The sequence below is a fragment of the Peromyscus eremicus genome, chromosome 12 (assembly GCF_949786415.1).
Source record: "Peromyscus eremicus chromosome 12, PerEre_H2_v1, whole genome shotgun sequence".
Classification (NCBI taxonomy): Eukaryota; Metazoa; Chordata; class Mammalia; order Rodentia; family Cricetidae; genus Peromyscus; species Peromyscus eremicus.
In genome coordinates this window covers 78,338,657-78,353,636 of record NC_081428.1, presented here as the reverse complement: position 1 = coordinate 78,353,636, position 14,980 = coordinate 78,338,657, and the positions used below count along the sequence as shown (strand labels likewise).

The window sequence follows — 14,980 nt, the reverse complement described above, 5'->3', positions numbered from 1 at the left end:
TTTGTTTTTCGAGACAGGGTTTCTCTGTGTAGCTTTGCACCTTTCCTGGAACTCACTTGGTAGCCCAGGCTGGCCTCGAACTCACAGAGATCCTCCTGCCTCTGCTCCCGAGTGCTGGGATTAAAGGCTTGCGCCACCACCGCCCGGCACAAAGAAAGTTCTTAAATGATGACCTTCATATAGTTTGGGAAAACAGAGACTTACAAAATTGGGTAATTACCTTATAATCGTTACTCTAAACTTAAATCATGTAAACATTGAAAGGTGAACTCAAGACACACAAGCACGTCAACACTTAACCACTTAACAGGTCAAAATACTAAAAATGCCTTGTATTAAGAGATGAACCACTAAGAAGTAAGGAATATGAACTACAGAGAAAGCATTAATAGAAATTGACTTTTGCTTCTCTCTCTCTTTTTTTGAGACAGGGTTTCTCTGTGTAGTTTTTGTGGCGGTCCTGGATCTCGCTCTATAGACCAGGCTGGGCTCTAACTCAGAGATCCACCTGCCTCTGCCTCCCCGAGTGCTGGGATTAAAGGCGTGCGCCACCACCGCCTGGCTTAGCTTCTCTTGAATATTGAACTTAATGATTCAATGAGCAGAGATCTTAAATCTAACATTGCTTTTTAGTGGCAATACTAGTTTTATCTTGATAACTGTAAAATGTACATATATGTTACATTAGATATTAAAATTCCAATATTATAACATTATTTAGGAAAAAGAGTACTATCCATTAGCAATTATTCCAACAGCAAAATTAGCCAACCTCAACACTGACAACAAAATATAAGTAGATCTCATATAGCGCGCACATACATATAAGGACGCGAGACTCCATTTCCCATAACCTCCCGGTACTTCCGGCGTGGCCCGGCAGCGGGATCGCTCGGCTTCCGCGTTCGGGCCTGCGCTGTGTTAGAGGCGGCGGCGGCGGCGGCGGCGGCGAGGAGGGACGCGGGCTACGGGCATGGACGTTTCGGGGCAGGAGACCGACTGGCGTAGTGCCGCCTTTCGGCAGAAGCTGGTCAGCCAAATGTGAGTGTGGCCGGGGGCGAGGACCGGGTGGTCGGACCTTCCCCGCGGGGCGGGTGAGGCAGGGCTGGACCCGCCGTCGACCCTGGCTGGCGGGAACCTGCGGGGTCCGCTGGGCGCCGGGGACGTGCGGGGGTCCTTCTGCAGTCTCCCTGGCCTGTCTGGGCGGACAGGGACTGCTGGCTAGTGTTTCTGGGGTCGGACTCTGCAAACCCAGCAGCCCTGGCTAGTGAGTCATCGTCCTGAGCCGCCTCGTCATTTGTGTGCTTGAGTGCAAATTTTCCTCTGCTTAGATTGACACTGAATACAGAAAGAGAAAGAGGCAGCCAAAGAGTTACCAGGGGTACCGCGCGGCTTATTACAAAAAAACAAAAGCCACATCAATGAGTTGGAGGAGGGTGGATGGAAGATGAAATTGGAAGATTAGTAGGTGTTTGGGCTGTGGGCAGTGGGGACAGAGAATAGTGTTCTTTTCTCTTCCACAAGGTGTGTGAACTTGGCCGAACTGTGGCAGGAAGCAGATGTGGAGGGTTAGGGAATGAAGGGCTAGGGTGCCACTGCTCACCGAGCACTGCTGGGTGCTTGTTTCACTTTAACGCTTTACTGAGCTTCCGGAAGCGTTTAGAAAATTGCTTGTGGCACAGCCTTTTCCCTGAGGGTTGGTACTGTCGGTAAAGGAACAGATAGTACAGTTGTGTCAATGCTCGATCGTGTTGTGGGTGCTGAAGTGTTAGGTGAGTAGGACTGGAGCAGCCTGGTAGAGTTAGTGACAGATTGAGCTCTAGAAAGAAAAGTAGGAGGGTGACAGGCCACCATTCCCAGCAGATGACTGGGAAGTCATCGTGAAGGACTGTTGTAGGTGGAGGGTTCTGGGTCTTGGGAGCAAAATAGTCCAGGAGATAGGCATAAGTGTGAGCAGGTGGTTAGTGATGGGGGTGTTGGGCAAACAACTTGTACCTGTGTTTTACATGTGATCTGCCTTGAGGTGGTCCAGCATTAATGTTGGGAAGGTCCCTGAGTCCCTGGAGATGAATTAAGGACCCAAGAGGCAGTTTGGGGAGTTTTTTGCTCCGGAGGGGTTGATGGGGGTTCTGTTTTTTCACTCACATTCCCGGTGCTCGATCATTGTCCATCATACGGTTTCATGAATGGTTGTAGAAGACACAGTGCAGAGATTCTGACGGCCCATGTTAGGTGAAGGGAATTGAAAGAGGAAGACAGATTCCAGAGAGAGGGGGATGTGTGGACACATCGGTGACTTACAGGATGGAGGGGGTAGGGTGAAGCAGTGTGGAAGGAAGGAAGCATCAGGACAGAGGAAGGAGTGGATACTGGATCAGTGGCTTGGTACCACCTCAGAAGAACCTCGGACCGTTTTGCATCAGTTCAGCAAACAAGTGTTTTGTTTTTGTTTTATATGTATGAGTGTTTGGCTTGCCTGTCTGTAAGTGTGCCATGTAAGGTCAGCAGAGGGTGTGGGATCCCCTGGGACTGGAGTTATGAGCTGCTTTGTGAGTGCTGGGAATTGAACCTGGATTTTCTGCAAGAGCAGCCACTGAGTGCTCTTAACCTCCGAGCCAAGTCTGCAGCCCACAAGTGCTTTATTGACACACTTGAGATATATCTAAGTTAAATCTTAGGAGTGATCTGAGCCCCAGGGCAAGGTTCTCTGGGAAAGCCCAGAGATTTGGAGTAGTCAGTTGTCATCACAGACAGTGTGTGTGTGTGTGTGTGGAAGTGTCTGAGGTCTGGGGGAAGATTGCAGTGTACTGATGTGTCATAATGCAGCTTCCTGTGGGAACTGAGGTGCCCTCTACCTCTGTAAGATAGTGCTGGTCATTTCTTTATGTCAGAGGCTCAGGTAAGATTTGGTGAGTGTTAGTTACAGGGCTGAAATTTAGATGTTGGCAATATACACTTTTTTTGGTTTTTCGAGACAGGGTTTCTCTGTATAACCCTGGCTGTCCTGGAACTCCCTCTCTAGACCAGGTTGGCCTCGAACTCACAGAGATCTGTCTCCTCTGCCTCCTGAGTGCTGGGATTAAAGGCGTGTGCTACCACTGCCCAGCTGATATACACTTCTTGATGGAACCTTTAGGGGCAGAACCTTCCAATCCCATTCAAGGTGCTGGCCAAATTCTACTGCTTAAACATGTAAGACGGAGGTATCTGCTTTCCTTCCTGGCTACTCGCCAGGGGTCAGTATGTGTTCCTGGAGATTGTACCTTGTGCTTTCTTTGTGGCCTATTCTAACGTTGGCTGGTTTTTCTGACACTCTCCAAATCCAGCTTGGAGAACATTCTCTGCATTTCACAGGTCAGTTTAGAATAATGCCACATTATGTATCCTTAATCACATCTGTAAAGTCCCTTTTGAGGTATGGAGAAGGATAGTCACAGGTTCTAGGGAATAGGGCCTATGTATCTTTGTGGAGGGAGGCAACATTTGCTTACCACATTGGGGTGAGCATATCAAAGGTTGCCTTTTAAGAGCAAGCAGGTGTCTTAGTTTGCTTTCTATTGCTGTGAAAAATACCGTGACCAAAAAGCAACTTGGGGAGGAAAGGGTTTATTTCATGTTACACTTTATCCCTACCATCAAGGAAAGCCAGGATAGGAACTCAACCAGGGCAGGAGGGGCTAGAGACATGACTCAAGTCAGTGATTAAGACCACTTGTTACTTTTGCAAGGGACCCAGGGTTTGATTTCAGGCCCCTACTTGGTGGCTCACAGCCATCCATAACTCCAGTTCCAAGGGATCCAAAGCCCTCTTCTGACTTGAGCATGCACCCGGCATAAACTGGTGTGTTTCTATACATGCAGGCAACATCTTCAGAAACATAAAAAGTAAATAAAAATTGGAGAGCTGTAGTGGTGCATAGCTTTAATCCCAGCACTTGGGAGGCAGAGACAGGCAGATCTCTGAGTTTGAGGCCAGCCTGGGCTACAGAGTTCCTGTGTCAAGTTTACAAAAAAACTAAGCGAGCTCATTGGGTGCTCTCACTTCTTCGCTTTGCTTGTTTTCTCTCCAGGGTTGGCTTTGCTGGTGACTTGATTTCTTGTGTTCATAGAGTTTAAGAGGATTTATATTGGACTGATCTACATATCTTTTGTTCCGACTTCTTCCACTGTTTATGCTGTTGTTTAAATTTGGCCATTTTGGGAAATGCTTCAAGCTCTAGTGATTTATAATAGATGAGGAGTAATGAAAACCCAGGGCCTGTGTATCTTTGTGGAGGGGGCAACATTTGCCTACCACATTTGGGTGAGCACATCAAAGGTTGTAGGGAGTAGCTCAATAGGAGATCATTCATGTAGTCCCCAGGAAGCCCTGGGTTCAGTTGTCGGTTGCTGGGGAATGTGGAGCTACGGAAACACTGAGAAGGTTCTGGGAACTTTCAGTGGAGAGGAAACATCTCTCATTGAGGAAAAAGCAAGTTTGACAATTTTAACTGGGAGTCTAGTCTTCTTAGCTTCCACTATGTCTACCTTTCCAGCCTTTCCTAGGTCGCACAAATGAAGACAGCCTGTAGCCCCATGTCATCAGCAGGCCATCCACTGTCCTGTAACCTAGATTATTTTTTTGTAGCTCCCCTGTGATCCAGCTTCTCTGATCTTTTCACTTTAACATTCAAAGTTCTTCCTTTATTTCTTTGGTTTTACTTGCTGGAGATTGAGCTCAGGGTCTTGGGTGTGCCCAGCATATCCTCCGCTACTGATCTGTACCTCTAGCCACTGTCTCTTCAAAACAATGGTTACTAAGTATTTAGGGTATTCAGAAGATTGTGACTAAAGATGGACTCCACTGTTGTCATGAGCTGCTTTCTTCCTTTCCATGTCTGCTTTGGTGTCAGATAGTTAGGATCCGTCCCTGTCCCCTCATCTAAAGTGAGTCACCTTCTGGTAGGTTTAATTCAGCCCTTTTTAGTTTCTCGGGGAACTCCAGTCCTCTGCAGCGTGCAGAGTACAGGAGGCAGTGTTTTTTTTGGGTCCACCTGGCCAACCTCCCCTTTACAGTAACCATGGATTATGTGTTGTGAAACTGGAATACTTCCCTCCTCTGCACATTGCCTTTGTGACCTTGGCACTGCTTGACCTTTCTGATCAGGTCCCTCATCTGTGAAATGACACTAGTTTGTCTCACAAGGATACTGGGAGGGACACTGAAGTGACTTCTGTGCAAGCTTTGTAGGGTCTGGGGACCTCACAGTGATAGGAGATGCTATGACTTGGGTTGATGAAGGTGGCCTCCCTAAGCCCAGGTAGTTTGATGCAGTGACATCTAAAGAAACCCAAAGGAGGAGAGTAGGTAGGAAATGATTGATTGGTTCATATTGATTCTTAATGAGGCATCTATACTTCCTGCACAACCACAGGAGAGAAACTATTCTTAGATCCTCCTAAGCAGGGTTTTGTGGGGCTTTCTTGTGGGATTTTTTGGTTCATGTTTCCGTGTCCCTGGTCTTCAGGCTCTTTGAAAACAAGTGTGTGTCTGTCCTGACTTGTCCATGCCTGACACCAAGTAGGTTCACAGCAAATACATAAGCAGTGAGTGAATGCAAGGACATCATCAGTTACTTCTCTTTGTTTATGTGTGTAAGCCAGAAATTGATACTGTTCTCAGTTTCTCTACCATATTTTTTGAGACAAGTTCTCATGAATCTAGAGCTCACTGATTCATCTACACAGGTTGGCAGCAAGCCCCAAGGATCCTCCTCTTTCTATGCCCCGGCCCCGCCCCCCAGGTCTGGAATTACATATTTGTGCATCCAGCTTTGTACGTAGGTGCTAGATCTCAGACTCGGTCCTCATTGCTTTCCAGCAAGCCCATTACCTACTGGGCCCTCTTCCTAGCCTGCTCCCTAATCTTAATTTTCCTGCTGTGCTATTCTCCTCCCCTCCCAGGTAAGAACTTTGATAAACTGAGCACTGTTTTTGAGAACATAAAAACGGATAGAATATATTCAAAATGATCATAAACTTTATGTCAAGAGAAAATTTCCCCTGCTGACCGATGTCTGGGTCTGTCATCTTCCTCTTGAGGCTTTTGTCTCTGGTACTCTTCAGTGTAGCATGTTTCTGAACAGATGCAGGAAGGGGTAGCTGCAGCTGGGGAAAGGCAGGACTGTATTAGTGTCCTGGTAAAATGTCAGAAGGCCAAGGAGTGCATACTGTGAGGCCAGGGCAGACAGAGAGTTGCCAGTGATTTTTGGTGTTTGTTCTCTCTCTACCAAAGTCTCACTCTTCATGGTGACACACGTCTTTAATCCCAGCATTACCAGCCCTAGGGAGGCAGAGGTAGGTGGATCTCTGTGAGTTTAAGGCCAGCCTGGTGTACAGAGCTAGTTCAAGGACAGCCAGGGCTACACAGAGAAACCCTGTCTCAAAAAACCAATCAAAAAAGACAAGGATCTCATGCAGCCCAGGCTAGTGTTGAACTCATTATGTATCAGAGGTTGGCCTTGAACCAATTATACCATACCCAGCTGTGTTGAGTTGGCACATGTTGTCTTCATGCACCTTCTTTTTCTTTTCCTTTTTTTAAATTTTTGGTTTTGAGCTAGGATATCAGTGGGTAGACTGGGTAATTTAAACTGGTCTGGAGATGCTAATATTGTAGGCATGGGACTGCCACCATGCTCAGAGCCAGATGGACTTGTTCTAATTGTAAGGTGAGGAGGCAGGCCTAGAGAAGAGCTCACTGCTCTTAGTTACTCTTTGTATTACAGATGGATGCTGGCTGGACCATACTGTGATGTTAAAGGCAAACTACCTGTAGCTAGAGTTTTCCTGCCTTGCCCACAGTCAGGACAAATCTTTGTCACCCGCCAGTCCCACAGCTGCTCAGACCCAACCAAGTAAGCACAGAGACTTATATTGGTTACAAACTGTATGGCCGTGGCAGGCTTCTTGCTAACTGTTCTTACAGCTTAAATTAATCCATTTCCATAAATCTATACCTTGCCACATGGCTCGTGGCTTACCGGGATCTTCACATGCGGCTTGTCATGGTGGCGGCTGGCAGTGTCTCCCTCACCCAGCTTCCTGTTTTCTCAATTCTTCTCTCTGTTAGTCCCGCCTATACTTCCTGCCTGGCCACTGGCCAATCAGTGATTTATTTATTGACCAATCAGCAACACATTTGACATACAGACCATCCCACAGCACTTCCCCTTTTCTTTTCTTAAAAAGGAAGGTTTTAACCTTTACACATCTCCAAAGTCAGCTTGGTATATTTGGGAATTTGGGCGTAGCTTCTCTTACTACTTCCTGCTGGAGGGGGGCGCTGTATCTTATGGGGACACAAAGAATATTTTAGGATTATGGAGTAGTCCATGAGGGTGTATCGTCTGAGCCAGTTGCCTTGAAATGGTTCTGGACGTTGGATCATCTGGGCCATGGTGTCATTGGAGACCTTTCAGGGGGTCTTGGCTGGTCAAACCTGATGTATCTTAATCTGGAACAAATCCGTAGCCTCTGGCTTTCTGTGGAAACAAAAGCAGAGCCTCCTTTCCAAAGCAACATATCCTTACATCCAAATTTTGAAGTCAAGGTACCTTTAAAATATACATTTTTGCATAACTCAACAGCTTTTGTAATCAAATGTTTTTCTTCAGTTACGAATATCAAAGAGAACATAATCCAGATTCTCTGTGTGGTAGCCATCTTTACGTGGCTTATTTTTTTTTATATTAGCTTGAGCCTATTGCTTTAAACTGCAGCCTTCTAAGCCTGAAACAGCGCTGGCGCTATGGCTGCTGGCTCCGCCCACTTCAGCTTCCCAATATGGCGGTGGTACATTTTCCGCCAGCTCTGGGAGCCATCAACTCTCAGAAATAGTGGGTCTATGCTTCTATCAAAGCAGCATGTAGCCCAGAAACCTCTTTTTTTGTTTTGTAGTAGCAAAGGCTAAATCCACCACACAGCTTAATGTGCCACTTGCAGAGGCCTCATTCCCGCCATACTGCAGGTCGAGCATGCACGCCAAGAACCCGCCATAGTAGCTCAAACACGCAGGCTGCCGCTCATTTGAGAGAGACAATTAGGAAGCTGTTTTTAGCTCCGTTTTAGAATCTTTTCTCAGGTTTTAGGTGGAAACTCTTGCCAACACGTTGGGCGCCATTTGTAGCTAGAGTTTTCCTGCCTTGCCCACAGTCAGGACAAATCTTTGTCACCCGCCAGTCCCACAGCTGCTCAGACCCAACCAAGTAAGCTTATATTGGTTACAAACTGTATGGCCGTGGCAGGCTTCTTGCTAACTGTTCTTACAGCTTAAATTAATCCATTTCCATAAATCTATACCTTGCCACATGGCTCGTGGCTTACCGGGATCTTCACATGTGGCTTGTCATGGTGGCGGCTGGCAGTGTCTCCCTCACCCAGCTTCCTGTTCTCTCAATTCTTCTCTCTGTTAGTCCCGCCTATACTTCCTGCCTGGCCACTGGCCAATCAGTGATTTATTTATTGACCAATCAGCAACACATTTGCCATACAGATCATCCCACAGCATTTGAAGATCTGGGAGAGTAAGGTTGTGTCATGGAACTGGGTAAGGGGATGCTCAAATTTAATTCCAGCCAAGTGCAGTGGAAGCTTTTAGACAGGAGCCTGCCACTACTGAGTCTCCAATTTATAATGTCAGGAGTTCTCCATAGATCCTTAGGAGACTGGAGGGTGAACCCCTAATGCCTTTTTTTTTCCTTTAGGGAGGCAGGTTGAGAGTCTCACACAAACAACCCAGGCTGGCCTTGAATTCCAGGTCCTCCCTTCTCTACCTTGCTAGTGTTGGGATTACCATCGCCACACCTAAGTTCCTGATGATCTTTGACCTCCTGTGAACCTACTAGAGCTGACATACTTACATTAATTTTCTGATCAGAGATCTTTCAGCTGTTGCCTGATGGTGACTAAGGCTGTGGCTCATTGAAGATGATGCTGGCTATTCTGAGGTTGGGGACTGTGGGCACGTTATTTTCTGCCTGCTGCAGTCCCTAGCTGGGGTGAAGTCATCACCTTAAAGCATTCTTTAGGCTAATAGTTTCAATTAGATACCCAAGGGGAATTTTTTAAGTAATTATTGTGAACTTTCCAAACTAAAAATGGGCAGCTAAAAATCACAAAACCAAGCAGGACATTTCAAAGACCCCCATGTCCTTTTTTTTTTTTTTTTTTTTTTTTTGTACTCTACGTTCTCCCTTTAGCTGTTCTGATACCCAGGGTGTGTTTAGTGGCTGCCCATTGCCTGTAGACTTCACTCTTGAGCGTTCATCCTTCCTCCAGGGCCTGCACCTGCCTGCCCTACCCTCATTCCACATTATATCCAACCAGGCTGCCTGTGGATCCTCAGATGAACCCAACTCTTTCCTTGACTGCTGTGTGCCTTGCTTGTTCTGCCTGAAAGACCCATCCTTCCTGTGGCTGAGCTGGGCAGTTCTTCTTCCAGGACACTGGGCCTCCTGTCCTGTCCCTTGTCCCTGAAAGTCAGTGAAGACGAGGCAGTTTACAGACTGTTTGAAGGCTTGTTTCCTACCAGCCTAACTCTGCAGGGTAGGAACATTATGAATGCTTTTGGAATTAGCATTCATTCCTGTCTGGCCATGAATGTTAGAATGCACAGGATTCTTGAGTCTGTCTGACACAGGTTTCATGAACACTGTTGTGGGCCTGTTGGGATGTGGTGCTGGGGCTCACTGTTGGGTACTTAGCTTGAGTAAAGACAGAAGTAACGCATGAAGATGTTGGTCAGCCAACTAAATCAACTTGGGATACATAAATGAGGATGAACCATCTAGCAATACACTATTCTAGTACTCTTAAATTGTTCATTTCCTTAGCCATTTCTTCCCAAGATATAATCCAAGGGTGTTCAGACCCTGGTGGAGTGAGGATGCTCACTACTACATCATGGAATGGAGCTCTTTTATTTTTCAAGATTATTCTTGTTTTTAAGTGTGTGTGTGTGTGGGTGTGGTAAGCATGGGTATACACAGAATACAGGTGCCCTTAGAGGCTAGAATCCCCTGGAGCTGGAGTTAAAGGTGGTTGTGAGCTGCTGGATGTAGGTGCTGGGAATCAAATTTAGAGCCTCTGCAAGAGTCATAACCTCTGAGCCATCTCGCCAATTTCTAAAGTGGTGCTTTTTTTTTTTTTTTTTCAAGACAGGGTTTCTTTGTGTAGCCGTGGCTGTCCTGGAACTAGCTTTGTAGACCAGGTTTGCCTTGAACTCAGGGATTTGCCTGTCTCTGCCACCTGAGTGGTGGGATTAAAGGCATGCACCATCACTGCCTGGCTACATGTGACTTTTTATCAGTTGTGCTCCTGATGCCTGTGGAGACCAGTAGAAGGAGTCAAATCCCCTGGAACTGAGCCACCATGTGACTATTGGGAATCCACCCAGGTCCTTTGGAAGAGCAGACAGTGCTCATAACTGCTGAGTCATTTCTCCAGTCCCCCTTTTCCCATTAAAAAACATTGACTTTAAAAAAAAAAAAAAGATTTGCTTGTCTTTTCTGTGTATGAGTATTTGCTTTCATGTATGTAAGTGCATTGAGTATACACCTGGTTCCCTCAAAAGCCAGAAGAGAGGGTGTCAGATCCCCTGGAACTGGAATCACAGATAATTGTAAGCACTGTGTGGGTGTTAGAACCGGAACCTCGGTCTTCTGTAAGCAGGAGATGCTCTAAACCACTGAGCCATTTCTCCAGCCCTTGGTTTTGTTTGCTTTTGTTTCGGTTTTTCAAGACAGGGTTTCTCCTTGTAGCCCTGGCTGTCCTGGAACTCAGAGATCCACCTGTTACCTCTGCCTCCCAGCAGTGGGATTAGAGTCGTGCCCTGCCACCACCACCGTCTGGCTCTGTTAAGTAGTCCAGCCTGTAAATTGAGATCTTCCCATTGTTGAGTGTGGAGAAATATGTGTCAGTAATTCCAGTGCTTGTTTGCAATTTCAGGGTCTCAAGGCTAGCCTGGGCTACACACTAGGTCTTACCTTTAAAAAAAAAGATAGTAACTAAGGGGAGTAAACTCTTTTATTAGGTTTCTATGGATAAACAAATAGACACCTGCTCCTAGAGAGCCAAAGGTATTGAATTTACTGTTCCCGAGTGAGAGGCTCATTTCAACTATCAACTAGTTTCTCTTTTTCCCCTTTAATTATTTTACTTTTGAGGATATCTCCTATAATGAATATGGCTCTCTTTAAAAATTATTTATTTATGATTCTTTTTTCAAAACACCCACTTGGGCAGGATGACTAAGAACTTGTAACCTACTACCTCCACCTCCTGCGTGTAGGATTGACAGGCTGGGAACTGAGTGTGTTGGGCAACCATGCTCCCACCAGGTCCACATCCCCAGATCTCTTTTTTTCTTTCTTTTTGAGACAGGGTCTTACTGTGTAGCCCAGTCTACTGAGTGCTGGCCCAATAGGTGTCTACCACCATGCCTGGGCTTCTATTCTGCCCTTAAAATATTTATTTTTACTTTTATTTTATGTGTATGAGTGTGGCCTTTAAGTTTATATGTGCACCATGTGCATTCGGTGCCTATGGAAGCCCGAAGAGGGTACCGGGTCCCCAGAACTGGGATTCCTGTGGTTGTAAGCTGCTATGTGGGTATTGAGAACCTAACAGTGGTTACTTTACTTTCTGTGGATGTTGGAATGGAGTCAGCTGTGTTGGGACGTGGCCTTTAGCACATTGTCCTGAGCAGTCTTCTTAAGTGGTCCCAGTTTATATGTGCAGCAGTGTCAGGGAATACTCCTCGCTTGATGCTTGGACCTGGTGTTTTCATAGCCTCTGCCTTTATAGCAAGCAAGCGGCCTTTTCAATTTGAATACACAGCCAAGTTTGAGACCCTCTCAGCTACAGTGGCAGTCAGACTAGACAGGATGGTTTCAGGAGAAAGCCTGTGAAGGACAGAGGGTTGGATTTGGTGAGTGTGTGTGTGTACTTGTGTATGCGTGAGTGTGGTTGCATACATGCACTTGCGGAGGAAAGAAGGGAGACACATGTCAGGTACCCACCCTGCAGAGAAAGCCTTAATGCTGTGTGGATTCTGAGAGATGGGTGCAAGGTGGTTTGTGTTGTGGGTGCCAGTGCCAGTTCTTCAAGGAGAAATGTTCCAGCGGCGGTGGTGCGGAGAGGTGGCCTGGACGCAGTCTTCTGAAAGGGGCATAGGATGAGCCTGCTGGAAAACTAGGCCCTATCATTGTTAAAAATGGGCTGAATGGTTCAGGACTACCTGAGTTGTGATCCTTGGAACTCACATAAAGGAGAAAGGAAGAATCAAATCTACAAAGTTACCCTCTAACCTCCACACCCCACATTTGTCTGTCTGTCTGTCTCCCTCTCCTTTCACTCCCCTTCCACGCATACATAGTAAAATTTTGTTTTTAATTTTTGGAGAAAAAAACCACTTATGACAAAAGGGAGTAAGGGATCCCTTCAAGTGGTTCTGTTTGTTGAGCAAAGCAAATAGGTAGTCAAGGCTTCATCGCCTCTCAGCGACTGCTCCATCAGTACCTCAGAAGCTCGCCCTGCCTTAGTGAGTCTCCTCTGCTTGTTTTCCCAGGGGAGGGTTATGGAACGAGGGGTACAGACTGCAGCCTTGGCCTCAGAGAAGTGGCTCTGTGGAAGCAGCCTCAGCCCCGCCTCTCTCTCAGCCCCGCCTCTCTCCTCAGCCCCGCCTCTCTCCTCAGCCCCGCCTCTCTCTTCTCAGCCCCGCCTCTATCTCCTCAGCCCCGCCTCTCTCTTCTCAGCCCCGCCTCTCTCTCCTCAGCCCCGCCTCTCTCCTCAGCCCCGCCTCTCTCTTCTCAGCCCCGCCTCTATCTCCTCAGCCCCGCCTCTCTCTCCTCAGCCCCGCCTCTCTCTCTCTCCTGTTTTGGTCAGTATAGCCAGAATTTTGGGTGTAGCACTTCACTCCCTGCCAGATAACATTATAGGGAATTTGAAAAACAGGAAAGTGTTTCTGTAATCTCTCTGCCCAGTTGTGCCATAATTAACATAGGGATACCTTTCCCGTAGACCTGTGTGCTTCTCATATGACTGAATGTCTTATGTTGGTAGGCGCACACACACACACACACACACACACACACACACACACACGACTGAATATCTCTTATGTTGGTAGGCACACACACAGAGACTTTCCTGAGTCCGGTTCTGAGTTGTAGTTTTTTCCCTGCCTGAGGCTATTCTTTCTGCCTGGGCTGGTTCTGGCTGTCCCTGTGTGTCCACAGCTTCCATTCACAAGAGGCATAGACTTATGCATAGCCCTCCACCTGCGTAAAATGAGCATAGGATTTAATACTCTTTTGGGGAAAGTTCTTCCATGGACTTTTGAACGTTTCCAGAGGTAGAGATAATAGGAAAACATTTCCAGTTCCTCTGAGAGGTAACAACATATGGCCAGTGTTCTTTCACCTTCACTGTCTACTCCCTTCTGGGCTGTTTTAACTCACACCCAGGATGCCATGTGATTTTTAGCTGAGTGCTGATCTCTAAAGGTAGGGCTTTTTGTCCTAGAACCACAAAACCATATTGACAGAGTGCTGTGTAATTGCTTGGTGGCGGTTGAGATGCTCTGGACCCCAGGCTGACATCAGAGCAGAGGTCAAAGGGTCTCTCCAGCTCATGGTTCTTGTGTGTGTGTTTGAGTCAGGGTCTCCCTGTGTAGCTTTGGTTGCCCTGGAGTTCACTGTGCAGACCATGAACTCACGGGGGTCCGTCTGCCTCCTGAGTGCTGGGACTGAAGGTGTGTACCACCACTCCCTTGTCTAGTTCTTTGGAGATTAAACCAACAGGTTGGAAATATCAGAAGCTCATGTCATTTGAGCCAGCTCAGAGTTTAAAGGGCGGCAGGCTGGCTGTTCTTGAGGCTAGCCCTCGTTGATCTCACCCACTGGCCTTCCTGGGAGGAGCAGGAGGAGGAGAGTTTAGCAGCCGAGAGAAGTGTGAAGAGAAAATGTGCAAGTCTCCGCTCTCTTCAAGTCCAAACTACCCATTCCTATATGTAGGCAAATAGTTAAATTCTGAAATAGGCTATTTTTGTCTTGTGAACCTGCGGCTGGAGAGATGCCTCAGTGGTTGGGAGTGCTTCCTGTTTAATTATGAGAACGGAAGTTTTGATCCTAGCACCCATTCAGCAAGCTGAGCATTTCACAAGCACCCCTGTAACTCCAGCTCTGAAGACTTCAACACTCTTCCTAGCCTCTGTGTGCACAGATGTGTACCCCCCACCCCCCACCCCCACATAAATGAATCTAAAGTCAGGGAACCTGCAAATGTTTGTTGACTGCATGTTTGCTGATAAAGAAAGACGTTGTGCTATAGTTTGGCAGATGCGCCTCAGCTACCTGTGCGGTTTAAGAGCCCGGGTGTTTCCTTGGGTGGCCAAACAATTGATGTCTCACCAGTTCCTCCCTGGAAGGTGAGACCACCTGGCTACGCGGGCAGGGAATTGCTGCTGTACATTAGAAGGTGAGCAGTGACATTGGCTGCTGGCACTCTAAAGACCCCGAGGAAGCAGGAGACTAGATGAGAGCCAGGCTTGTGTGGGAAGGACAGAGGCCTTTCCTCTGGGGTGTAGGGAAGCACTGGGGCTGACCTAGAAGGTCCCTTTCAAGAGTGTGGACATGGTAGCCTTGCCTCCCTCCAAGTCCCTACCAGCTTCTCTTCTGTGACCTGGTTTGTTGCTAGAAGAGAAGTTTCATGTCTTTTAGCTGACACAGGAAGGTTTAGAAATGTGAATAAGCTAAGAATGGAGCCAAGAGGGAGAGCACTTGCCCAGCATGTACAACCTGGACTCCATCCTGAGCACCACAGAAAGAAAAATGAATCAGATTTTCCTCAACAGTGGCTGATGTTCATTGTGGAGTTCTCTGTGGCATTTACTTTTCCTCTTAAGAACAGAAAGACGTTTTAATTTATACTGAGCAAGTAG

General features: G+C 47.0%; 1 protein-coding gene across 6 annotated transcripts in view; it reads left to right on the top strand.

The window, feature by feature from the left end:
* Positions 1-892: 892 nt before the first annotated feature.
* The window catches only part of Med15 (mediator complex subunit 15), a 66,580-nt gene continuing 52,492 nt past the window's right edge, over positions 893-14,980 (top strand). For all 6 annotated transcript variants that reach the window (XM_059276927.1, XM_059276926.1, XM_059276925.1 and 3 more), the window contains exon 1: positions 893-1,041. In XM_059276927.1, the coding sequence (XP_059132910.1) occupies positions 974-1,041 (68 nt within the window). In that variant the 5' untranslated portion in view covers positions 893-973. The remainder of the gene's footprint in view (positions 1,042-14,980) is intronic.